A 27,321-nucleotide genomic window follows, 5' to 3' on the forward strand; every position below is an offset into this window, starting at 1 on the left:
TTTCCTGGTCCAAAATGCAGTGGAAAAGGGAAGACAATCCAATTTCCAGATTTAAGAAATTCGATCACGTCTCTAGTGTAGCTATAACATGCATGTCATGATGAGACGTAAATCTCTCATCTTTAAAATGGACATTGTGTTGTATCATATAGCGCTCCACGCAGAAATAATTAGTTATATCCAGTAACTGTATACGGACTAGCAACATACTGGTATGTAAGACTGGTAAAGGCCATAGCTAACCAAAGTCCAAAAATTTACTAGTACGGTTATAATAGCGTTTAAATCAATTTTCTCTGTGTGACAGATTTTTTAAACATCATATGATGTTTAAATATCATATGATTTCATTACCATTTAAATCCACCATTCTTTGTGTGATTACTGCTTTTTCTGCACAATAAGTACTTTCATTTCATTTCTGGGGTCTATCTTGCATTATTAGTATGTTTTGTTTTTGCTCTACATGTACTCTCCAATATACCTCTTTATCCAATTATTCAAAACAAGCGGAATCTGTATTTTGGTCTTAAACATACATCTTCCTCTGTAGTTATTTTTCAAGCAAATTTTATTTCATTTCTAGATTTATTTTAAATCATATATTTCAATTCTTTTAAAGTCCTCGTTAACGACCAATAATTGATTACTGTCCCCATGGCAACATAAATCCCATGGTTCACTGATTCCGTCCTCCTTGCTCAGAATAATGTCACTGCTGAGCCCATCTAAAGTTATTCTGTGTACATTACTTGAGCCGTTTGCTGATACATAAATATTTCCATGACTATCTCCTGCTATCCCAGCAGGTCTTATTAGTTCAGGATGTCTGTAGAAGACTTCTTCCCCGCCCTGAGCTGTCAATTTATATAGGGTATCATCATAAAACATATTACAGTAGAAACTATTTTTGCAACATTGGTAAATGAACCATGGTTTCTTCTCTAGAGAGTGCGAATATTTGATTTTACCACAAACGTCAATAAATAACACTGTTTTTGCCCCATTACTAACTAGAATTTGTCCATCACGACAAGACACGGAATTACATCCATTTTCTCCTGGTTTGATACATTTACCTAATGTAAATGTCTTCAGATCTAGTATTTGGTAGCCTTCTTCGCCCTTTAAAGTTACTATTGCCTTCTTATCATCTATCAATTCTACATCCCATGGATCATGTTGCAGCCTTATTGTTTGTGAGTCAGATCCGTTTATGTTACAGACGTATAGTAAAGGCCTATCCCGATCTGATAGTATAAGTTTTTGATTGGATAAGAAACATCCACGGAATACTTCTGCACCTGGCTTTAAGATTGATGTTTCAAAGGAATGACAGAGAACTGGTTTGTTTCCTACTCTGTTTTGTTTTGATTTAAGCACTTGATAACTCTTAGAAAGGTCCTCTTTTTCTTTTTGACCTTTCATTCGCAATTTTGAAATCTCTAAAGCAAGCTCTCTTGTCCTGCCCACTGAAGCCTTTTCAATTGTCACTACAGAACCACATCCCATGTGTGAATTTATGTAGCATGTATTGCAAATGTCCGCTTCATGTTGGCAACAGAACTTTGTTATCTTATTTTGCAAATGATGAGGGCAGTATTTTGTTAATTTCATAGAAGGCAATTTAAGGACATTAGGCTGATCGGGGGGTTCTCTGTCGGCCATACTCAGCCAATTTTAGCTTAATATCCTACAAAAAGATTGAAGGTACTTTAACTGCCGTCCAATCTAAAGTAAAATATATTATCGCTTCCGATATACTAAATTTTTTAATAGCGAGAAAGTCCTTGTAGGTAAATATCAATAAAATGCACAATTATGACATACTGGAAGAGTATTAATTTTCACGGTTCACTAATTTTCGGTATTTAAGCGGTTAATGTATAAGCTCGAAAAATAGTTCCCGCTAAATTCAGGCATCGACATTTCCGCTAGTCCGATCGCCCATGGCGACTAAAACTGGCTGGGGACTGCTGAAATTTTGGGTAGAAATAATCCGCGGGACTAGTAAATATTCAGTATTGAAAATGACTTTTAATTGCGTCTCATTGTCATGTGAATCGTATTATTGTAGCCGTCAGACAGAAATGAACTTCTGGAACCTGTTTCTTTCACCTACGGTTAAAAAATAGAATGTTTACATTATTGATTTTTGTGTGACTGTTTTAGGAACGTGATTAGGCGGTTTGGTTATTAGTTATGATCAGTACGATGTTGACAGCAATGCGGTATAACGTAACTTTTATGAAAAATTTTCGTGCTTTTAAGGGTAATGTCCTCATGATACATCGGATGTCTTTGAATTTGATGTTATAAATTAAGTTTCCAAAAGATTTAACCAAAACTGGTCTTTAAATCGATGATTTTAAACAAAATATGTATTTCGCGTCCGTTGCATTATTTTCGGGCAACATACATTAACAAGACTATAACTAATTGACAGTATTCTCTGTTTGACCCACACACACACAGTTTCACTCTGCTGTGTTGACTTATTTATGTCTTCTTGATTTTTAGAGGACTACTAAAAATTGTATATCTACTAGTCCTTTGACTACTGCCAGAAAAAAAACAGGTGTCAATCCCTGAAATTGATTTTAAAAACTATAATACGAATATCTATATATATTTATTCTTTGATTTCCGCAACAATCTTGGTTCCCTTGATTACTCTCTCTAATCAAGATTCGGTTTCGGCAAGTAGCATTGTATCAACTTTAACACAACTGACTCGTGTTGTGAAGTTAAATATATAATTCATACTCACTATATAATGAAGAAACTACTTTCAGACAAAAACAAGCTTAAAAATCTGTGTATATCTACACATGATTCCTCAATTACAATGTTTAAATTGATTCATTGCTTTTATATTCTAAATATAAAAATTGAATTCATTTGCAACAGAGCGTTAAGGTAAAACTATTTGGTTTGTTGTTATATAAACAGTTGATAGGATCAATAGAATTTATTAAAATCATTTCATAATAGTGTTTTCCGAATTATGTAAATTTCATATGCCAGTACATGTATTCGCATAAATCACGCAAAAAAGTTAAAACATCTGAAATCTGCTTGTTAATCTTAAATAATATGTCGCTGAAGAAAGTCTTCTTTCAATATACACATAAATTGATGTCGCGTATAATGAAAAACAAATAATGCATTACTTTATGTATGATAAGATTTCAAAATGAAAAAAAACAATAACTCAATGCTGTTGTGATTTATAAGTTTTTTTAAATGATACACATGGCGGCAAACACTAAAGAAGCGTGAGCAAGCTAGGAATTTTTAAGGTCGATATACCAGTCCATATAATTCCATTTCACCCTACGTTCAATTAACTATTTGCTTTATCATACTTTTCCTGTATAGCCGTCAATGCATCTTCGTCTTACGAGGCAAATCTGCCAGACGACATTTTTGTTTTGATCAAATAACGGGATCGAATCCGGAACGAAACTATCAATGAAAATAAGCCACGCACACCGGTCCAATTTCATTTCCAGTCGGTTAATATAGCATTTTATGGACTGATGCAGTTTAATACGGAAAAAGACATATAATTTCTTAAAGGTATCATATTATTTTATAACAAATAATTGAAGTGTAATGATTATATTGTAGTCTTAAGCTTTCGATTTACACCAAAGAAACAGGTTTAATTGAAGTGAAGAATGGTATCCGGAAGGTTTCAGCCCTCTGCTGTATGAAATTCTCTCCTCAGCATTAGATGGCTGATTTTCAAAATACGTTATTTCACAAGAACTTTCGGAATTAAAATTGTGAGAGAATGAATCGAAAAGGGTCTTATTATTTTTACCCTTTTTCCAACTACTCCATGCATGCTTTCATACTGTGCCTGATATTTTATAAAACATATTATTTGGCTGTTAGTTTTGGAAAGGCGCCCATAATTTGTACTATAACTCAGTAATATGTTTTTCAGTAATGACCTAACTGCATTGTACTACCTAAGAGGGCTGGATGCAGCGTCTAGAGTGAGTTCGGAACGTCAGACGCTGTTCGGAGCTTGAAATATCCATATATAAATAATGCAAATGTCAATATTCTATACATCTAATAAAGACATCGATTAACAATCACCAAAGAAAATCTTACATGTTAATTTTCAGTTCATTCAATGATATTATAACTCAATTTACCAAAATGATGTAAAATATTTTGTCTATTTGTCATGTCTCCCTAATTCATGATGACACACAATAACTTCAAGAAAAACTACATAAATTTGACACTAAAATTCACAATTGGACAAATTATATGAGTATTGATGTTTCTTTTTTTAATATGAAAACTTTATCGAGAAACGAAAGTTGATTGATATCAGCCTTCGTTCCTGTTGAAACACTGTTAAGTTCGGACCAAGGGAATCGTTTCATACCAATTCATGGTAAACAAACCTTATTTCGTGAGTTCCTAAAGTAATTGTTATACTGTAAACCTGTTTAAATCAAAGACTTTTATAATGTGCCACTTCAAGTTTATATTGCTTAACTCCACAAACATATCCTTAATCTTTAATCTTTAATTTAATACAAATTTTTGGTTGGTCTGCAAAAAGGATAAGATAACGATAAAAGAGTTAAAGGTCAATTAAGGACGTAGACCTAGGTACATTATTCTTGAAATCAGTGATATGTTTGTATCATATTCAATTTCATCGAAGCCTTTCAAGATTTCCTTTAAACAGGATGAAATCAGTCCAAGTTACTTTGAAGTTTGCATGAGAGTAATGTAAAATGGTGAATACAAACGTTCCAATGATTTCTTAGAGTTCTGTCCCTTACCCTAGGTCTACCTTCTTAATTAATTAATTTATTTATTTATTTAGAGAATTTACCGTGTAATGACAAATATTTATGCAAATCAGAACATTAAACCAATCGACCAGAGGAATCAAAATCATATGATCAAAATTCACAAGAACTGGCTCTCTAACCAAAAGTAAATCTTTATCAATGTAATGTAAGGTGAGCCATACGTGTCAAAAACCCACCTATAAAAGCTATAGAACAAGTCTTTTTTTTTCATTCGGTTGTTGCACGTTAATGAGGTAGACCTAGGGTAAAGGGCACACTTTAACACATCATTGGAACGTTTGTATCCAGCAGTTAATATCAATTTCATGAAAGCATCAACGTTACTTGGATTGATTTCATTCTGTTTTAAATGAAACTTTTTAAATGATAGGCTTTGGTGAACTTGAATATGATAAAAACATAAAACTGATTTCAAGTTATGTCCCTTACCCTAGGTCTGCCTCCTTAAGATTAAATTTTACTGATTGTTCATTGAATTGTCATGTTGCAAAAGTTGTCGTTAGGTTTTCTCCGAAATACAGATCTGTTTACAGAAATGACTATAGTTATGTAAATATGTTGCGTATGTATATCGTGAAAGAGTCGCTTTTCGGTGGGTTTACCTCAACATGAATCATCTATCCAATGGAAATAGCCTAATCTTACATGGATTGACATTAAAAACTGGTAAATATTAACTTATATTTCAACCAAAGAACCATGAAGTTTTGTAAACAGGTAATTTCATGATTTATGCTCTTGTTCCTGAAATAAGTTGCTGTAGTGTAGCATATGAATTTCGGATGGCCCTTTTTTCTTCATATCTTTTAATATTCAGTTCTCTGAACATATTGTTCCATTGATATCTACTGCCGTCTCTTGGGCCCTCAACCCTGTTAAACATTATTCTCCTCAAATTGCCTCTAACAATGTCATCGAGCGTTTTATGTGAACCTCCCTGTCTTGCGTCCATAAATTTACGCATCTCCTTCCGTTTCCTATTGTTAAATGCAAAAACATAGTGATCAGTGTTGGTTGAAGTCTGAGAGCGTAAAGTCGAAGATGATTCACACCTTTGTAAAATTTCAAATGATATCATAAGTTCTAGAAACTCGCTTTGTTGATTATAAAATGAAGTGGAAGCTGCAACATGTATCAAAGTTGAAATTCTATGCCATATCAGACCTAAGAACTGGACAACAAGTAAAATTCCGAAAACAACTGTAAAAGTTATCGATATAGGTTCTATCGCAAATGAACTTCTGGAACAGCCAACTGAAATTGTCAATGAGCCTGCGTAAGCAGAAGCTTGAGTTAGCGCGTACACAAGCGTAACAAGGAATGTATTTAGTAAAAAGAAGAAAAGACAACACTTATTTCTTAGTGCAACTAGGTCATCTTGAATTCGCTTTTCTTTTGCTTTATCTTTATCCAATGGTTTCAGGTATTTTTCAATCAATGTTTGCCAAAAAAGTTCTTCCTTCTGAGGCAATGCAGCAGCAGACTGAAAATCCACTGTAAAAGCGGTCTTGTGAAATCTAATATCGATATCGCCTTGCTCTATAGTATAATCACTTCCACGTTGTAGTATATCACCGTCTATATTATTTTGCTCATCTGTAAAAATATACAAAGGATACATGCATCAAGCGCTGATACAGAGTCAGACGTTCGAAATTCACTCTAGGCGCTGCAGCCAGCTCTCTCAGAAATTTCAAGAACCTTGAAAAGTCGGGAAAGAGTTTATGAGTTAACGCGACATTATCCGATTGTCAAACGACGTTTGGTTTGAATTATGACCGAGAATTTCGAAAGGCCTGTCTGCAGCGGTTATTAAGAGAAAAAACGAAAGACTATCGCTGCGTGGAGCTTGTGGATGTATATTAATAACACAAATCAAGATGCCGTACTCGGTTATGATTGGATAGATTTGTGCATGTGTCAAATAGAACAAAATACATTTGCATTGTATTGGAGAAAAAAGGAATCTTTTTTTTATATCTGAGAGAATAGTAATATTTTAATAATATTATTTTCGCATTTCAAATTAGGAACTTATATATTTCTATGCTCTGTCGGTCATAAGGTATCATGCCTCGAAAGTTTACAAAAGTTCAAAACATAAAACGCAATTAAATTTCCCTATAAATCATACCTTTATAACAAATAATACAAAGAAAACTGGTTCAACAGCCATTTGTCCTACGTTAAGATATCTAGGAAAAATAATTGAATCGAACTCTTACTGTTAATAACCTCCTCAGTTGGAACTTTTTCTTCATTTATCTGAGTTTTAGCATTCTCAATTTCATCCAGTTTTTGGGAAATTTGTTGAAAAGTTGAGTCTTCTCTCGAAATGCTTTTAGTCGGACAGCCGATACATCTGAAATCAAACAGGTAAATTTCAATATACTAGTCTCAGATAGAGTGTTAGTCGGTGCAGAAAGCCAAATTGGGCGATATTAAAGTTTCATTACGATACCAATACAGAACATTTCCTTTCAACTACATTATGGCTTGAATATCAGCTAAATTATTCATTTCAGTATTTTTACATAGTCAATAGAGGAAAACATACAAACAATTTATCTTAAATTTGAATATTTAAAAAAAAATGTATTTTTGAAGGAAAAAATCGTACTAAAGATCAACGGAAGACAAGCAGTGTCGAATTGACCACCAGAAAAACAAGCAATGATGATGCACAACGAAACGACAAAGAGCACAATTAGGAAAACAAAGAACAAACCAACGACCAGGGGGAGACTCACAGGTATCAATTCTACGAATGAATTTGTCATTTTTTTCTTTTTCCCCGAGTATGTGATGTTTATATGATATTTCCTTCTTTTCCTATCTTTTTTTATTAGTTATCATATGTTTACTCAATACTACAGTACAGGTATGTGGTAAGTTCCCGTTTGACGGTGTATGGGGTGATTAGGAATAGGATTGTTCTGCTTTTACAGTTGACACGTCAGTATTTTTCCTGATATTAACTGATCACTGCTTTTATCAAGAATAACAAGGATTTCACAGGGTTGTGAAATATTTTAAGACTATTCATGCTTAGAAAATATTAGTACAAAAGAATGATGGGTCAGTATCCTCCTCATTTTTGAAATGTAAGCATTTGAAATTTTGCCGGGAAAAAGATTATTACAAACCCCGAAAAAATATTAAGGATTTTATATAATCTTCACAAATGACATTTTAAGATATGTTTAATGAAAATATAAAAAGAAAAGTGGGGGTAATTTGGCAAAACATTTAATGCTATGAAATGGATAAGTCCGAAAATCCGTCAGAAATGGCTTAAAATTATCAGCGAACTTCCTGAAATGGGTTCAATTGAGAAATCAGCTTAAAATAGTAATATGCAAAACCTGCATACTTTATCCAAAAAAATGCATCAAATGTTGAACATTTTATTAATATTAAATTTGTTATTAACTTTTAAGAAAAATGAAGAGGGTGTTGGAACAATGGTGTATGAGCAGATAAATGGAAAATTAATATCCATAAAAAGCTGTACATAAAAAGCTTTCCAACTGCTAAAGCGTATCCAGTGTCCTTTGTACCTGGCTTTCTTACTTCCTTGTCATTATACTGGTGTTTAACTGGAATGTCCTCTGTTTTTTTTACTTTTCTGGTTCCCCACGATACGACATGAAGATTTCCGAGAGAATAAAGCATTAACAACATTGACATAGAAGGGATACAGAGCAGATATAGAATACCATGGATGATATTAGGTGCCTCCTATAATCAAAATTTGGAAACACTTAATTTATACAACCAAGCATTCATTTCGCGAGGTTGTAATAATTTATACAACCAAGCATTCTGTATCGCGGGTCATTTTCGCGAGGTTGTAATCTTGGCGTATTTAAGCAGTAGTCTTGCATTAAGCCTGATTGACAAGGAATTTCCCTTAAATGTTGTAGACAAAAATGTTTCATCTTTATTCAAATTCTGAACACTAATTATACTGTTATTTTAGTAGATTTCTAGATATAAAGCTATTATATAGCTTGAAAAAGAAAACAAGTAAATAAAAGATGGCCGAAGCAGTATTTTTTGTCGTTGTTCTTTTTATTTATATTCTTTACATTTCATTCAGAAAATTACACATGGCACGCAATTTCAATTTTCGATACAGTTTTCGAACGCCATTAAGTTATCAGTATTTGGCCAATCGGGAAACTGTATTGCGATCAGAAGACTTGCGTCTCCATGGAAGAGCGTCTTTAAAATCAAAGGGTAAAAAGCGAAAGAAAAATATAAATTTGAATAGAATATAGAATTAATGGTGTAATGAACAGAAGTTGAACTACATCAAATTATTGTTCCATACTTTTTTTCGGTATTCAAGTTTTACAACTTACAATCTGATCTTGCTTCCCTCTCGGTTTTCTGTTATGTCCCTCAGCACATGCAACATAACGGAAAAACGGGATCGATGCGAGGTCGGCCATATAGTAGATTACACAACTCACGGACAATCGAAGTACAATTAAAAACGAATGGTAGTTTTTTTTGTTTTGTTTTTGTTTTGTTTTGTAAATTAAAGAGACTTTTGAGTTCGGACAGACGGAGTTGCTAACATTTTCTACAATGATTTGTTGTCCGTTACGTAAGATGGATATACAATAATTGTTCAGATTATAGTAAAAGAAATCATGATGTGTAGTGTGTTTACCTTAGGATGAAGTATCGCTGATAAAATAAATATGTCAACAACAAAACACAGAAATGTTGTAGTGGTCTAGCAGAATCCGTCCTCATCCGCTACTTTAAGTATTCCAACGAAGACCAGTATTATAGCAATGGAGTATACAGCCGACAAAATGCCGGCAAATAACAACTGAAAACAATTCATATATTTTAGGTATTCGATTGTATTTTTATTTAATGCAACATTGTTTACACGTGATACACTAATATACAAACAAAATACTCGAAATACATGAAGATATTGTGATTTGAATGGTACATGAGGTTTTTTCGATCAATAATTTATTAAACTTGTCTCTCGGTCTATAGTTGTTTTAGCGAGGAAGATTCGAAACCACATTACTCTTTTTATTTAGTTTTTTTCCCCAAAACTATTCCGTCATTTCGGCTACACTGAATATTGAAATGCCAAAGAGTTTCTCCAGTCAGATTAAAGTTTGGCTCTTTTTATTACCGTTATTAGTACTTAGACCTCTAATTTGCCAGCGGAGTGATATTTCGTAAATTATTAACTAATTATGATATCTTCGGATAAAATAGTATAGAACAAATTCGCCCTTTCCTACTTATTTATTTGACTCAAATTATCAAAATAGAATAATAGCTATAGATCTGTATTTCAATTCACTTTGAAAATAGACGACTATCTACATCTGAAAAACCAAACAAAATTTAAATACAGCGAGACAACCAACTCCTTATAAAATATACATACAAATAAAACACAGGTACGTGTAGAACTGATACTATTCCCCATTTTTTCTCTTCAAATATCCTAGAATAAATTAAAAATCAACACATCATTTCAACTTCTCTTTGTGTTTTCTGGTAACAGCGATCAAATATGTCCTCCACTTATACACATTTTGTACTTTCTTTATCCATATGGGTATAATTATTTCATCAAAGATAAGTATTAAATAGCGACCAACTTACGGATTTATCTGTGGACAATTTTTACAATTTGTTTCCAGGAGTATTTTAAAGTATGAATCAATGACATTGGCGATACAGAAATTTCGGATTCGGAAAGTTTTTCTGAAGATTTCTATATGATCATCAAACCATTTTTCGAAAATAAATGGGGGTTTCTCCCCGGAGCCATATAAATACTCAGTTTGTGTTTTTGAGAACACGTATTAGTTTTCAATTCAGGAAAAAAAACTTTCTCGATTCTAGCAATCGGTTGTTTTCAATTGAAAATCCAAATGTACATATGTACAACCATGGCAGACCCACGCACCCCAAAGATACTTATGTATGCCCATGTCCGACCCATCCCCGCCTCATACATGTAGGTACATGTGTATAGCCATGGCTGACCCACCCACCCCAAAGGTACATATGTACACTCGTATCCGACGATCCCCCAATAGGTACATATGTATGCCCATATCCGACCCCCCCAAGGTACATATGTACACCAATGTCCGCCAAACCCCCAAGATACACATGTACACCCATGACCGACCGACCCCACCCCAAAGGTACACATGTACACCTATGTCCGAACAGGTACATATCTACACCAATGTCCGCCAAACCCCCAAGATACACATGTACACCAATGACCGACCGACCCATCCCAAAGGTACACATGTACACCTATGTCCGAACAGGTACATATGTACACCCATGTCCGACCCCCATCCCCCAATTTTAAAGGAACATATGTACACCCATGACCGACCCACCCACCCCATAAATGTAGCTACATATGTACACCCATGGCCGACCCACCCACCACCAAAGGTACATTTGTGCACTCGTACCCGAACCCACCCCGAAAGGTACAAATGTACATCCATGGCCGACCCACCTACCCCGAAAGATACAAATGTACACCCATATCCGACCCACCATCCATCCCAAAGGTACATATGTACACCCATGTCCGACCAACCCCCAAAGATACATATGTACACCAATGTCCCACCCCAACCCTCCAAAGGTACATAAATGTATGTACATCCATAACCGACCGACTCAACCCCCAAAGGTAAACACATACACCCATATCCGACCCCCCAACCACCCCCAAAGGTACATATGTACACCCATTGACGACCACCACCCCCTAAAGGCACATTTTACACCAATGGCCGATCCACTTACCCCAACCATTTTTATGTTTGAATATTATAAAGAAAATCTGTGGATTTCAGAAACATATTGCAACCACCTGGGTAAACCCGTTGCTTCCAGAACGGTAAATATCGCAAATGCGGTTGATAAACAAGTTCACAAAAATTGACACTTGGAGTTTAATACTGAATCCTAATGACTGTTTTTCAAGTAAACCTTCTACCTTTCCCTCGTTTAAAGGTTTTCACATTAGCAAATGATTCGAATATTGAAGTAATTATTGTACATTGAGATAATTTCTTGCTCAAGGTAAAAAATTATTCATCTGAACTTTTCAGAATTTTTGTTTATTATTATTGAAAACGGGCAAGTCTAAACACAAAACTTAGTTTCATTTGTATCTTCTTTGTTAAAACAACTCATATAAATATTATCACTTCCAAGTTATGATTAAAAGATAAACAATAATTTATCAAAACACCTTAGCCGAGACTGTATAGCTTTAAATACAGTTGATCTGGTCTAAAGCGGTTGCGAAGACAAAAAAATGTGTCGCAGATGCAGTTATTTTTTTTATAATTTTAGGACATGAATAACAATGAAAAGTTGTGTTTAAAAATTATCAAGACACATTAATCTAACTTTTTTACTATGATTTGCATAGTTGTAGACGAATTATAGGTGCACATTATTGTTTTTCTAAGTAGTTTTGGTTCTGAACGTATGTCCATATATTAAGACATAACTTTTGTATGTTTCAATTGTTATTAAAATAGTAATGACTTCTAGATTAAAGCAAAACATTACATTCTGAACACAAGGATAGTAAAATAAAATACAGAAAGTTTTAAATGAACAAAATGGGATATTTCAGTACCGAACAAAGACGTACATTAAAACACTTGCAAATTTTGTTAGAGGTGCAATACAATGAAGTGTAAACACGTCAATTCTAGCTTCATACGAGATCAAAATATTCCTCTTAAATATCACACGCGTGTGTTCTAAGTGTGTATTTTGCTTGGACGAGATTGGGAAGGTTACATCAATAGATGAAACGATCGGTTAGCTATACACTTAATATAATCCCAGACAGTATGCCACCGTTGGGCAAACTTTGACTGATGGTTGGTTCGTTGGCTCTAATTTTGCAAGACAGCGTTGGTCCAACGTTGGCACAATGTAGCAGTAAGTGAATATGAAAAACACTTCCTCTTGATTTTCTTTTTCCAAAATGGTTTCTACTTGACAGGCCAATGGTTAAACATGACGTTTTGAAATTTTAAATATTTTCATTCTGTAAATTCTACGTTGGCCCAACGTTGGTCCAACATTGTCCCCACTACATTCAAGATAACCATTGCAATTCCTGTTTATCTTTAAAAACTTGTTTCTAGAAAAGTAAAAAAAAGATTTTTTAAAGCAAATCCAGACCTATGCATGAGATCATTATTGTGTTGCATCTAAACTGCTCTATGACGTTGGGTGTTTTATTTTTAGAATTTAATAACTCAAAAGCTTGCTATGAATAACCAAATCTAAATTATGATAACAATGATAATACATGTATACGTGATTATCTCCCTCTTATACAATTATAGAAACTGAGAGCATAATACACTTATTTCAAAACAAGAGTTGTCTTTAGAGTAATAATATCAAGGAAACCAACATTCTAGCGGAAGTTGCCCGATTTTAAAGCATATCGAGATATAAACGAGAATAGGTATAGTGTATATGTCAGAGACAACAACCCCACCGAGTTGAAAATGCCAGACTAAGCCAGGCCACCCTCTGGTCTTCAATGAACACTGATACCACAGAGCAGGCTGCAGCTAGCCCAAAAATCTACTTACCAATTACATGTATCCCAAAAACATCATTATACACAGATACAGCGAAATGATTGCCCCTATATAATCAAGTAACATAATCAAAAGATAAACTAAAGGTGAAAACGGAACAAGACAAACAGAGGCCAGAAATTCCAGATTTGGGAAAGAGTAATCAAGGGAACGAAGGTTATAGCGGTAATCAAAAGAATGTAATCCAGGGACAAAGACCAGACATGGACATACACAACAAAGAACATATAGTAACTAAAATCATACATACAAAGTAACAAAAGCAAATGAGCAACTAGGACTCCATTAAAAACTGGGAGCATGGACCAGGTGCACCGGTAGGGTAAGTGTCCTCTGCTTTTCTAGAAACACCCGCCGAGTTGCTCATAAAAAGTCTTGTCCGGGGTAGACAAACGAGGGAAGGAAAGCTATGACTCGTTGAATAAATCAGTTTTCATGGTGCAGATGGATACACGATAACGATCCACGAGTTCATGATGACGACCATAAAACTTCTGTAGTGATGACATCAATCTTATAGCAACATAAACCTGTTCCAGAAGCCTATCTGTTACAATTCTGGTGCGATACAAAAATTCTGCGTTTAGTTTCGGCAAGATCTGGCATAACGTATGAGTTGTGATATGAACACTCCATATGCAGGTGCTGAAGGAATGTTGCCACAGATGAAAGGAAAGTTGACAATTTTGAATGAAAAGTCTTCACGTTTGTCGTAAAGTTTGATCAATAGTTTTCCTTTACCATCGATTTTTAAGGACAGGCGCAATAATGTTGTGGGGTTAAAGTACTTCAGCGTGATCACAACCCTCCCTCTTTAAAATCTGACCACTGTGGAAAAAATATTACACAATCAAACACACTTATAAAACAGTTCAAAAAGGTCGGAGTTCCTTTTCCAACAGAAATGAAGGACTGAATATGATTAAACAAACGTACTAACTAAGGACTATACTCGGCGTCACATAAATAGCATACTGTTAAAATTTGAATAAAAATATTTTATGCGACTTTATTGACACCTACCGTCGTTTAAATTGTCTTAAATGACTTGCTCATTCGTTTAGCCCCCCCCCCCCTTGTTATTTTATGTTCTTTGTTGTGTTTGTCTGTTTTCTGTGTCTGGTCTCTGTCCATTGATTGTATTCTTTTGATTTCTGCTCGAATATTGGTTCCCTTGATTACTCATAACTATATAGTTACACCTCTCCTCTGTCCTCCTCTATTCTAGCGTTTTCGTTATCTACATGTATTTTGCAACTGAAATGGTGTGTAGGTTGATAAAATCACATATGACATATAAAAAACATATGTGGAAACTGAGTATACACCCCTTCTCAAAACATTATTATGAATACGAAAAAAACATGTATGTATTTTTCAATTTAACACGCCCACAAGTGAGCAGAGCAATAAACATACAATAATTTAGAAAGTATCTAAAGCATCTAAAGTACCGAGAATTAAAAGGAACGAGTTGCACTACCGGAAGTTATAAAGCTTGACTTGTCGATGCCATTTGTTACGACATCAACCATCTATGAACTCCCCTGCGTCAACCGGCTTCTTCCACACATTTGTAAATAAGAAGTAATAGCAGCAGCGTTCAACACTGAAATACCCTGTGGAGGAATGACGGGATATGATGTTCTGAGGGTAATTTTTCATTTTTAACGATAGGGTAACTATAAAATTCGAAACGAAATCTATAAATTGCGAAACGAAACTGTAAAATACGAAACGGAACGGAGAAAGTAAATGTACGTGAAATGTAACTATATACTCATATATGTACTTGAAATAAATCTTTAGATGTATACAGCTATAAATTATTAAAAAAAAAAGATTAAGCAAGATAACGTATATATATGTGTGTATGTAAGTATGTACTATTATTCTTGTCCATAGCACAGTGAATGTCTTCTGCTTTTTCTCATGTTAAGTGTAATATTATATAGCACCTGGGACACAGCCAAAAATACATTTACAAAGATTTTGAATAAAATAAAAGTTGATGCTTTCTTTTACAGTCATGATTTTTTTTCCGCTTTAAAGCGGAATTCCGCTATTTCAAATCCGGATTTTACCGTTATGATTCTTTTTTTTTTGTATATTTAATTCCAATTTTGCCAATTTCCGCTGTTTTTGAAGACCTCGTAAAATCATCTCTGCTTTTAAATGTTAAGTTTAAAGTATTTGGATAATACATGATATTTTTCATTGGTCAATAACTGACCAATCGAAGCCATTTCATCCATTAAAAATTAAATTCACGATGAAGCACATCATTGAGTATATCTACCATTGTTATACGGTCTTATATTATGCCGACTGCATTTAGATTTTCCATGATTCAGTGGAGTTGATTTTGTTCATTAAAAATTGTTTCTTTACACCAGGAACCTCCTCACAGTTCACACATAACAAATGTATCAAGATCCACACTTCAAAGAAAATTTCTCTGAGGTCTTCGTTTATGGCGCGCCAAAGTGGATAAAAATGCCTTTTTATTAATATTTATAATAATTATGAATATTTATAATTCATTTATAATGTTAATTATTCAATTATAAATATTAATAAATGAATTACAAATATTAATAAATGAATTATAAATATTTATAAAAAATCATAAGTATCTATAAATGAATCATAAATATTTATAATTGTCTTGGAGTTATAAATATATATAATTAAATGATAAATATGTATTAATGATTTATAAATATTTACTAATGATTTATAAATATTAATAAATGAATTATTAATATTTATAAATGAATTGTAAATATTCATAAATATAAGACAATTATTAATATTTATAATTCATTTATAAATATTTATAATTGAATTAAAATATTTTTACACAACATCATCATTTTTGTATTTATAAATGATTTATAATTATTTATAGATATTTATAAATTGGCATTTTCGTCCACTTTGTCTTTCCATAGTCATTAGATATTTTTTGAATTTTTTTTTAAATGAATGAAAATGTATTTATGGCTATCACAGTATTTTATTTAGTAGCTGTCCGTATGTCTGTTCGTGACTCTGTCCATGACTACTTATCAACCTCAGTTGTATATTATGTCACATGCAGTGACAAAAATTATTGAAAAAAAATAATAAAATGTCTTCTGTTATTGATTAAAGATTTTGATGTTGGCTGATTTAAGTCAAATCAAAGGACGATGCAAAAAATAATTTTCTGTAAATTATATGAAACACGTTTCAACTCATTTTAACATGGGTACGGCATTTATATTCGATTATTTAACACCGAGCAATAGTGAGGTGTTAAATGAAAATGCAAATGCTAAACCCATGTTAAAATGAGTACAAATCTACCCCTGGAAGGAATTAATTCTTTTATAATATGACTAATATGGTAATTTTTGTGACAAAAATATCCCTAGGCGTAGCCAAAATAACGGCTGTTCCATTTAACCTCCCCTACATGGAAGTTGGATTGATTAAGAAATAAACCACATATCCAGGTAAACCAATTATTGAATAAGTATCAGTATCAGTGTAGTAATAGATAACCTCTCAGCCTTTAAATCATCGCGTAAACGTGCATTTTAACTAACGCTGCCTGCATGTAGACCTGGGGTAAGGGAGGTAATCCAAATTGAAAGGATATTAGTGATTGGAGCGTTTGAATAACGTTTGAATTGCAAACCAAGATTCCTTAGATAAAATAGTCAAATTCAAATATGAAAATAATCTCTGTCGTGACTTGATACAGTACGGCTAACAAATAACTTTGCCAGTTTTATAATCCTTAACTTTTTACAGTTAAATATATATTTTTCATTATAATGCCTTAGAAGACTTCAAGCTTTCTGTTTTCATTTTGTAACTTTGTTAAGCATAATATGTACAGATCTATACAGCTTTGAACTATGTTTAGTATATAAGTTTGTTCCTTCATGCAGAAGTATTAATATTTGTATTACATTAAATTTCCAACATTAGTTGACTTAAGCCGGGCCTGGCAATACTCTTTCATCAATATAAGTCATCATAATTTGATATTTGGTAACCTTATTGAATATTAACATTATTGAAAATTTCCTCCAGGAAACCAAAACTGAAACAATGAATAGTCCATATAAAATCAGTTTTATACGAAAATTGATTTTTTTTGGCAAAATAGATGTTTTTATAGCTGAAAATATCCCCTTATTTTATTTTGGCTTTATTTGACTTAATATTTAGTTATTTATATAAAGATTGTCAAAATCAGCCTAAAATATCAGTTCAGTTATGGCAGTGATTCAGGTTTCAAATAGAAATATTTTAGTCCTCATTGTTAAAATCTGCATGGTGTATTTTCTTAAAATTGTGGCAGATGATACACTGCAGTTAGTGTAACATTACCTACAAATTTGAAGAAAAATGAATTATGGGAACAATTTGGGGATACTCCTGGTCTAACACCTAAAAAATACACTTGAAATTGAAGAAGAAAAATGTCTTACAGATTGCTGATATTTTTCTCTCAAAATGAGCTAATATGGAGTAAGCATTGCTTATATCAGCGAGAACCATGATCTTTACTATACATGTGCTGTCTGTGCTAGTCTCGTTAAAATAGTAAAGGACATTACGTTTGTAGAGTGTCTTTCTATAATTGGTTCACAAACTAAAAAATCTTTGAAGAACTTCAAAATGTTGTCTTCATGGCAAGCAGCTAGTTCTGTACTATTTACGTTGTTAATGAAGTTATCACTTCATAGTCAGAACACCCATGCGTGTACTGTGGAATGTTTTATTTACAGACAATATGATCAACACCATTTTACAAATCTTAGGTTTATTATGATAACTGCAGTTTTTGCAATAGTGTTTATCTGGAGAAAACCTTGATTACTCAGAAGTATGTAGTCTATCACTTTTTCCAGTTGTTTCCAGAAGATTTTTCTGATATTGTTTAAGGAGGTAGACCTAGGGTAAGAGGCACAAGTCTTACAAATTATTGGAACATTTCTATTCAGCATTTTATATCAATCTCATGTAAGCATCTAAGTAACTTGGACTGATTTCATTCTGTTTCAAATGAAAGTTCGATAGGCTTTGATGCAATTGAGTATGATACAAACATGACACTGATTTCAATAGTTATTTCCCTTTTCCTAAGTCTACTTCCTTAAATGTTTTTGTTTTAATACTATTACAGAATCAAGATGATGACACTTTAAAGAGCTTGCTGAGCGCCAACATTGAAAAACCAGTTAAGATGGTAGTCTGCAGTAGCTTGCTGAGAGCCAACATTGAAAAACCAGTTAAGACGGTTGTCTACAGTAGCTTGCTGAGAGCCAACATTCAAAAAACAGTTAAGGTGGTTGTCTGCAGTAGCAAAACATAGTCTGTAAGAGATGTCACCATCATTCAAAGCTACTGTTTGGAGGAGAAGGTCTGCCTGGTGTTAGCATTAGGTAATTTATTTGATCTGAGTATTGTAAGATAATTCATGATACAGTACACATCACAAACCTTTGGAGCAATACAATAATATCATGATATGTATCATCATTCAACATTGGCCTTACATTAACAGCAGTCATACTATATTTAGTCTTTTTTTAAAGAAGCCAAATGCTTATTATCTTGATTAACATTGTGTAAGGGCATTTATGATTTGTATTACCACTCTTTTGCACTTGTCAATTATTTTCAGTTATACAGCAAAAGTAAAACAGAAAACCTAAGTTGCAGTGGCAAAATCTAGGTATCACTATTCATGGCAGACTTGGAGAGGCAAAATCTAAGTATCACTGTTCATGGCAGACTTGGAGAGGCAAAGTCTAAATATCACTATTCATGGCATATTTGGAGAGGCAAAATCTAAGTATCACTGTTCATGGCAGACTTGGAGATGCAAAGTCTAAATATCACTATTCACGGCAGACTTGGAGAGGCAAAGTCTAAGTATCACTATTAATGACAGACAATACAATACAGATTTTGATCTGACCCACAATCCAGGGCTCACACTATTGAGTGATTCAGGCACTTAACCCTGAGGCAACACCAAAAGCTATTAGAGTGAAGTCGCTGTTGCCCTCTCATTTTCAGACCTCGCCCATTATCGGGATTCTACTCAGTCTCTTAGTGGTATTATGACCAGCTCTCTTCCAATAACTATTCAAACAAAAATGGCGCCTGTTTAAGAAAAACAAATTTAAAAATCTTCAAAATCTATCGAATATTAGGTAAGAAGCAAGTATTTTAATCAGTTCTTCATTTCAAACATTTGAGACCAGATACAAAATGAACATTCTTCACTCCAGATTGAAACTTGGCCCAAATATACCTTACAATATATCCTTATCAGTATTGTATGAGGAATTTTGATCTGCCAAAAACCATGACCAATGATACTAAAAGTAGACTATAAGGGGTCAAATTATTTTGGAAGTAGGTTTAGCTAAATTCTGACAAGGTAAGATTGATCAGCATGGTGAGACCGACCTTTGCCAAAAATATCCATCTGCACCATGAAAACTGATTTGTTCAATGTGTCATAGTTTTCCTTTCCTCTTTTGTCTATCCTGGACTTGACTTTGTATGATCGACTCGGTGGGTGTTTTTAGAAAAGCAGAGGAAGCTCACCCTACCAGTGCACCTGGTCCATGCTCCCAGTTTTTAGTGGAGTCCGAGTTGCTTATCTACTTTTGTTACTTTGTGTGTATTGTTTTTGTTACTTTATGTTCTTTGTTGTGTTTGTCTGTTTTCCATGTTTGTCTTTGTTCCTGGATAAATTTCTTTCGATTTCCGCTATAACCTTGGTTCCCTTGGTTACTCTTTGTTGTATATTTCTGTTTTCCATGTCTAGTCTTTGTCCCTGGATTACATTCTTTTGATTTCCGCTATAACCTTGGTTCCCTTGACTGCTTTTTGTTGTGTTTGTCTGTTTTTCATGTCTGGTCTTTGTTCTTGGATTACATTCTTTTGATTTCCGCTGGAATCTTGGTTCCCTTGAATACTCTTTTATAAAGATCTGTTGAATTTTATTGCCCTTGAAGAGTAAACAAAAAATATGAGGGATTTGTTTTATAAATGAAAACCCAATTGAAAACTAAGATGCCCTCTATTGATTAAATGATTCTTGTGACAATAGTAAAGAGAAGGTCAAGAGTTCAACTTTAGAAAAAAGACTATTTTGACCAGGTGAGAAATTCAGGCTTTCTTGAGCCTCTAGATTTTTTTGTTATTTTCTTTAAAAAAAGTTTATCAGTTCTCATGACAATTCTAATTGTATGCACAAAAACAGATCCTTCAGTGGTGTAAATTTCAGGAAAAAAAATTGTAGACTTTGTTCATTACTGAATTATCTATTATTGATGCAAGTTTTAGAATAATCTGTTGACTCCTTAGAGTTATGCCCCTGAAAATGTCATTAATGACAAGGTTTTAAACCACTTTTTCCTGTTTTTGAAGTACACAATAGCAGATTGATGATTAATGTACATGTAAATTGATGCAAATTAAAAAAAAAACAAACTTTATGGTTAATAAGTCAAATGTATACAGTGATATTGTGCCAGTCTGTCTGTCCGTCACACGTTAGGTTTGAAGGTAGCTTTTATATCTCTGGTTGATTAGTCAAGTGTATATGGTGATTCCATGTCTATCAGTCTGTCTGTCTGTTGCACTATAGTTTTTGAGGTGTTTGTTTTACCTTTGGTTAATTAGTGGAGTGTATATGGTGATTCAATGTCAGTCTGTGTGTGTGTCTGTCTGGTTTTGAGATATTTTGTATACCTCTGGTAAATTAGTCAAATGTATAAAGTGATCTCGTGTCTGTCTGTCTGTAACATGTTAGGTTTGGAGGTAGTTTTTTATACCTCTGGTTAATCAGTCAAGTGTATATGGTGATTCCTTTTTCGTCAGTCTGTCTGTCTGTATGTCTGGTTTTGAGATGTTTTGTATACCTCTGGTAAATTAGTCAAATGTATATATAGTGATCTCGTGTCTGTCTGTATGTCTGTAGCATGTTAGATTGGGGTTAGTGTTTTATACTTCTGGTTAATAAGTCAAGAGTATGAAGTGGTCTTGGTGTCAGTATGTCTGTCTATTAAGACAGGTTTGGGTGTTCTTTGTTAAATATAAAAGTCATTAGTTCATTGGTTACAGATTTTATGCAAGTACAATGTTTTTATTCTTGTTCAATTTTTTTAGGACATTTGTCTCCCCAGTGGCGTGGAAGAATGTGTTGGACAAAATCTTAGTCTGCTTTCATCTCAATTGTTCCATGTTCATCTTGACTGTGTATATATCATCTTCCAGTACTATGTGCATGGGGCTGTTTGAGATGATGGCTGCATTTCATCGTCATCCATGGATTCAGCAACTGAGGACCTGCCACAAATATTTTTTCGCCTTAATCTTCCTGAATGGATTTAGACTCTCACTGCACTGTCTACAAACCAGCCTGACTTCTTTATGTTCCAGAATGTATCTAGACCATCCTGACCCTCTTTTTTTGGTGGAGTATAACCAGTTGGGATCATCATGATAAACTTCTGATGTTCAAGTATCTATTTTTAAAGTAAATCGGAAGTGATAAATGCTTTCCAATGGCAAATCTGAAGGGTTTATGCTTTTTTGATATAACAATTGACATTTCAATACACATGTTAAAAAAAAACTGTGCTACTTACTAAGTGTTACAGTCCGTGGCATCAACATTTTACCTACTAGCCCGAATAGTCAATTTCAGTATATCTTTATAAGAATGCAACTGAAATTCTCAGACTTTTCACTAACCCGAATCAATTTTTACTAGCCTCAGGTTTTGGGCTAACGACTAAAAGCACAGATTGAACTAATTGAGGAATGTCACTATATTTATTTATCTATGTATATTATTTTGTATGAATTACATACTGTGACACCTGTCTAAACCTACATCCTTCAAATTTGAATTGGCTCCTCTAAGACTTGTATAGGTTGTTGGTTTTCTAAGGTTCCAAAATCTACATTTACACTGATATAAAAATCTTTATAAAAAGTATCTGCTTTAGACAGGTTTCACTGTATATGAAATATCTAAATTTTGTGTTGTGCCTTTTGTTTCAAATAGTTTTTTTTTTGTTTGTTTGTTTGTTGTTTTTTTTTTAATTATCTCCCTTAGACCACACATTTTAAGCTTCTCTCAAATTAATTCTTTTTTTCATCGGATTGTTATTGGGAGCTTCTTGCTTGTTACAAACCAAGGTAAAGTCAAGTCCAACACAATATCCAGATGAGGCACTGACCATATTTTGCTGATGGAGGGTTAGATAATTAGGAGATTAAAATTCAGAATCCTCCACAAAAATGTTCTTACTCCGTCACTCTGACATTTCAATATTGTCTTTGTTATCAGCATGAGATGTTGATATCTACTGAGTTAAGGGGATGATATCATTCAAGGATTGATCACATAGGCAATATTCAAACGGTCATTAATCTGTTCATCACATGAGTTTTTGGCAGTAATGATGTATTTATTTCCTTTAAGAAAGAAAAACCATAAATGACTAGCAGATACATTGTGTGGTATATTCTTTTGATATAAAGTCAAGCTTACGACTTACTTTTATTTTCCTACTTTATAGGAAGCTGGGCAGCAGACTCCAAGGGGAGATAATCCAACTTAAGTGTTGAAATGTTAAATCCTCATAAGCGCAACTCCTCCTGCACCGCTAAATTGATTTTGATGGAACTTTATAGGAAGGTAGGGCATCATATATAGATGTGCATGAAAGAATAAAGTTACTGTCTGGGGACTGCAAAGGGAGAAAGTTGAACTTCCAGGTTACACATTCAACTGCATTTGAAATGGGGGTGTATTCTCTTTATGAACTTGCTGAAAGTATTTCTAGTTTATCTTTAGTTGGTTTGTGTTTTTCTATTATTATTTATAGTGTTTTATTTGTTTCTGTGTCTGTATCATGGTCTCTTTTCTACTATACATTTAACAGATTATCTGGTATTCTCCAGTTGAGTGGTTGGTCCATGTGGGTTAAAGAGATTAGAACTGCTCCCCGCTTTTATTTATTTTGTTAATTTTGCCTTCTTAGTCCGGTATGTTTCCTGGTTTTATTGTATTATAACCAATTGTTAGGCACAGATCAGATTTGTACTGAGGGGGATGTCTGGCCTGGTTTGTTATAAAAAATAAGATTATTCCATATTTCAGCCAAAGTTTTTTCTCAGTCATACGATAAAAAAAAAACAATTCAATATTTCCATCATCCCTATTTTGATTATAATCAAATAAATATTTTAACCCTGGCTGGTGCTTCTAATACTTCTAATCTTTTTTTTTCTAATTCTTTACTTATTTTCATTTAACATTAATTATTTGTAAGAAGTTGTATTTCTAACATCTTGTACTAATTTTTGTCTATGTCACTTTTTTTTCTTTAATTGAAATCTTCTTGTCGCTTTTTCTAGACATCATGATGCCTCTTGTCGCTACTTATCACTGCTTGTCGCTAATTAATAAGACCAAGTGTCAGCTTCAAATTTGAATTGCTGAACACTTGTAACATGAATCTTCTTTTTTCCTTTGACCTTTTTATGGAATAACATAGAGACGACAAGCGTGTACCAAAATGTATGCTCTAAATTGAAGCAACCAAATAAAATTGAATGAAAGGTCACATGGGCCTATATAATGCAATGAGGAAACAGCCATGAAATAACCAAAACACTAAAACCAATATTGCATGGGTAAGCTCCGCCTCTTTGGGAAAAGATTACGCCTACAAAAAAGCACACATACAAATGTCAATTTTATTAGGTTTCGATCTTGCGATTCTCCATTCATTAAAAATACCAATAGACCACTTTGTGTTCTTTTTGGTGTTTGCGTTCGTTTGAGACGATATCAGCTTTTCTATATCCTCATCTGAAACGGGTGCGATGAAACGCTCCGGTTCGACATTCTCATCTTTGAAGTCGGTTAGTAAGAAATCTCCAAGCCCAAACGTGCCCAAGTGGTAATAATCCACAGCTTGCGAAACACTCACGTCATAAAATGGTTCAATATTTTGATGAATTTGCGACAATCTAATATTCTCCTCTATTGTTGCCGACGCATCTGCTAATGATATATCTTCCTCGACATCTTGAAGAACCTGCAAAACAGTAAACAATCGTTTTAAAAAAATGAAATATCTATATTTCCAAAAATTAAGGGCCAATATAGGGCATATAAATGACATCACATCGGAGAAAAATTTTACCGATTTCTGATCAAAAGCACAGGTATTTTGGGCATGGACCCCCCCCCCTTTTTGGGTCCCAAGGTAAAACAAAAAAATCTTTTCACTTGCGGATCGTGTGGATAGTAGAAAAGGTATTGTAATCGACTGGTTATGGAGTTTTGAGACTTGTTATATGCCTACATATTGTAGAAAATTGTAAATATGGAAAAATAAATAGATTTTTTTTTTACATTTGGGCCAAAAAAGGGGGTCCACGCCCCGAACAATTGTGTTTAAAAGCCTTCAAAAAGACAATTAGCGTAAATCAGTCTAATTCAATTAAAAAATACACACCTGAGAGAGAACCAAATCATCGCTTTCTACATTTTCAATGTCAAGCCAATCTAGTAGAGAGAATGCGTCTGCCATACTGCCTACTCTGCGGGTTATTATATTTTCCCACCAAACGTTATTTTTTTCTGCACGGACTGTCATGGGCGTGTCATTCATGTTACAAATCATTTATAGCAACGCCTTCCTCGTTAGCCAAATAAACTTCTCACGCTGCGCGTTCGAAAGTTTATTTGTCTAACTCGGAATACTATGCTATAAATATAACTTATACGATAAATTTCTGAATGAAATGTTATGTTAAAACTTGCCAAAAATATGGTGTTGAGTCACGATGAGCTAGCTATTTATTTAAACTTAGTTTAAAGCTCCCTTGTTCAATTATAGAACGAAGTGTCAGGAGCACCTGTAAAGTCTGAAACGAACCAAATTGACCCAAAACAAAATCAATCGAATACGAATCTAAATAAAGGCTAGAAACCACTAATTCCACTTCCAATAGGCTTCTATGCAAATTTCACAATATTCAATGGCTTCTCTGGACTTTATCTTAACTTTAACCTGCAGAGGACTATATATCAGCATGATTCTAAATATGTCAGCTCACAATCCTCAGAATGGCATGTGGGGTTAGCAGACTTGCAGGCAATAGACCGCAATTAATTTTCAAGTGCATTTCAATATACACATTTGAGCAGATTTAAAAAATTCCACCGGCGCAAACTGAATAAAACTTCTCTGGCCTAAAGATGTGTACAAACAGGATTTTATATATAAATTGTGGAAAATTTTACCATCATTGTTTGAAATTAATACATATAATTCGGAGATGGGGTAAACAAGACAAATGAACTGAGTTAAAATCCTAAATTTTAACCTTCCACTGAACCAAATCATAACTTTTAGTCAGAATTGATTAATGAAAAAAACATCCCATGTAATTTTAACCTATTTTCTACCAATTAGAGGCAAAACTTCAGCAAACAAGTTTCCAGTAAAAAATATGAAAAATGTGGAATGTACCTACCACCAAAGTTGGAACTATATTCGAAAACTATACACAATCGCACTTGAACAAGCTCTGTACAGGTCTGGTTTAAATTGATCTGGAGTGATAGTTTTAGCTTTGAAACCACTTCTTATTGTTTTCAATGTACATTTGATATGTGTAGACCACTTTATGTTTGAAGTTGATCAATTTAAGTCATTGTCAGCATCATAAAATGAGTTTTCATATATGTACCCCTATACATGGTCTAAAAGTGCATTGACCATGGCCACATGTATAAAAACCCTATTTTTGGCCTTAAAGCAGCTGGAACTTGAGTAAACTGAACTTCATTGCATCAAATACACATAATATGATGCAACCAATGAAAAAAATCACAAAAATATTGCATTTAAAAAAAATGTACATTTTAGAGGGGCCTTATTTCCTTCGATTATTGGACATGCGAGTCATGCAATGTACCACTGATACTAAAATTTACTATAATTTATATATTTTTCAACTAATCATGATGAAACTTTGTACTTAAAATCAAAAACGGTTCATCTTGACATGAGTGCAGTTTTTATTCAAATTGAGCACATTTATTGATCTAATAGGTACGCGAACACAACTAATTCCCCTTGGTTTTCACTGTATACGAATGTAGTTCCAACTTTGGTGGTAGGTACATTCCACATTTTTTCATATTTTTACTGGAAACTTATTTGCTAAAGTTTTGCCTCTAATTGGTAGAAAATTGGTTAAAATTACATGGGGTTTTTTTCATTAATCAATTCTGACTAAAAGTTGTGATTTGGTTCAGTGGAAGAAGGTTAAAATTTAGGACTTTTAACTCAGTTAATTTGTCATGTTTACCCCATCTCCGAATTATATGTATTAATTTCAGAAAATGATGGTAAAATTTTCTACAATTTATAAATAAAATCCTGTTTGTACATATCTTTAGGCCAGAGAAGTTTTATTCAGTTTGCGCCGTCGGAATTTTTTTAATCTGCTCAAATGTGTATAATGAAATGCACTTGAAAATTAATTGCAGTCTCGTGCCTGCACCCTAATCCTGAGGAGAGAACCTAATACGGCAGGGGACTGAAACGTTCCGGATACCATTCTTCCTTTAAATTACACCTGTTTACCATAACATATATTACATCTGTCTATGTATAAATGCTTAACTACATTTAAACAATATATCCACCAAATTTCAACTTTTAATTTTAAGTTTTACAAAATTAGAC

The 27,321-nt window shown here is 33.6% G+C and overlaps 2 protein-coding genes and 1 long non-coding RNA gene across 6 annotated transcripts in view; all 3 read right to left on the reverse strand.

The window, feature by feature from the left end:
* Nucleotides 1-27,321, reverse strand: part of LOC148597112 (uncharacterized) — a 79,902-nt gene that overhangs the window by 50,242 nt on the left and 2,339 nt on the right. The window lies entirely within an intron of this gene.
* On the reverse strand, nt 554-2,845 carry LOC148597114 (uncharacterized). 3 transcript variants are annotated; one of them, XM_088564166.1, is made up of 2 exons: nt 2,771-2,845; nt 554-1,693 (listed from the first exon to the last, which is right to left on the reverse strand). In XM_088564166.1, the coding sequence occupies exon 2, from the start codon at nt 1,666-1,668 to the stop codon at nt 589-591; it is 1,080 nt and encodes a 359-aa protein (XP_088420292.1). In that variant the 5' UTR covers nt 1,669-1,693; nt 2,771-2,845; the 3' UTR covers nt 554-588. The 3 variants fall into 3 exon arrangements, with proteins under 3 accessions (XP_088420292.1, XP_088420290.1, XP_088420291.1); XM_088564164.1 differs by having other exon boundaries at nt 554-2,118; nt 2,771-2,841; XM_088564165.1 differs by having other exon boundaries at nt 554-2,118; nt 2,767-2,826.
* Nucleotides 5,170-9,307, reverse strand: LOC148597115 (chitin synthase chs-2-like). Its single transcript, XM_088564265.1, has 4 exons — nt 9,218-9,307; nt 8,365-8,591; nt 7,076-7,212; nt 5,170-6,446 (listed from the first exon to the last, which is right to left on the reverse strand). Exons 1-4 carry the CDS (start codon nt 9,305-9,307, stop codon nt 5,581-5,583), a joined length of 1,320 nt encoding a protein of 439 aa, XP_088420391.1. The 3' UTR covers nt 5,170-5,580.

The sequence above is a fragment of the Perna viridis genome, chromosome 15 (assembly GCF_037379345.1).
Source record: "Perna viridis isolate PV_CMFRI_1.1 ecotype Kerala chromosome 15, ASM3737934v1, whole genome shotgun sequence".
In the NCBI taxonomy this organism is placed as follows: Eukaryota; Metazoa; Mollusca; class Bivalvia; order Mytilida; family Mytilidae; genus Perna; species Perna viridis.

Excerpts from the sequence above, each read along its gene's own strand:
- LOC148597115 (XM_088564265.1), bottom strand. The coding sequence starts at position 9,307 with ATGGCCGACCTCGCATCGATCCCGTTTTTCCGTTATGTTGCATGTGCT. Across the intron at positions 8,592-9,217 it reads GAGGGAAGCAAGATCAGATT|GAGGCACCTAATATCATCCA; the intron begins GTAAGTTGTAAA and ends TTTTGATTATAG. Across the intron at positions 6,447-7,075 it reads AACTGAGGAGGTTATTAACA|ATGAGCAAAATAATATAGAC; the intron begins GTAAGAGTTCGA and ends ATATTTTTACAG.
- LOC148597114 (XM_088564166.1), bottom strand. The coding sequence starts at position 1,668 with ATGGCCGACAGAGAACCCCCCGATCAGCCTAATGTCCTTAAATTGCCT.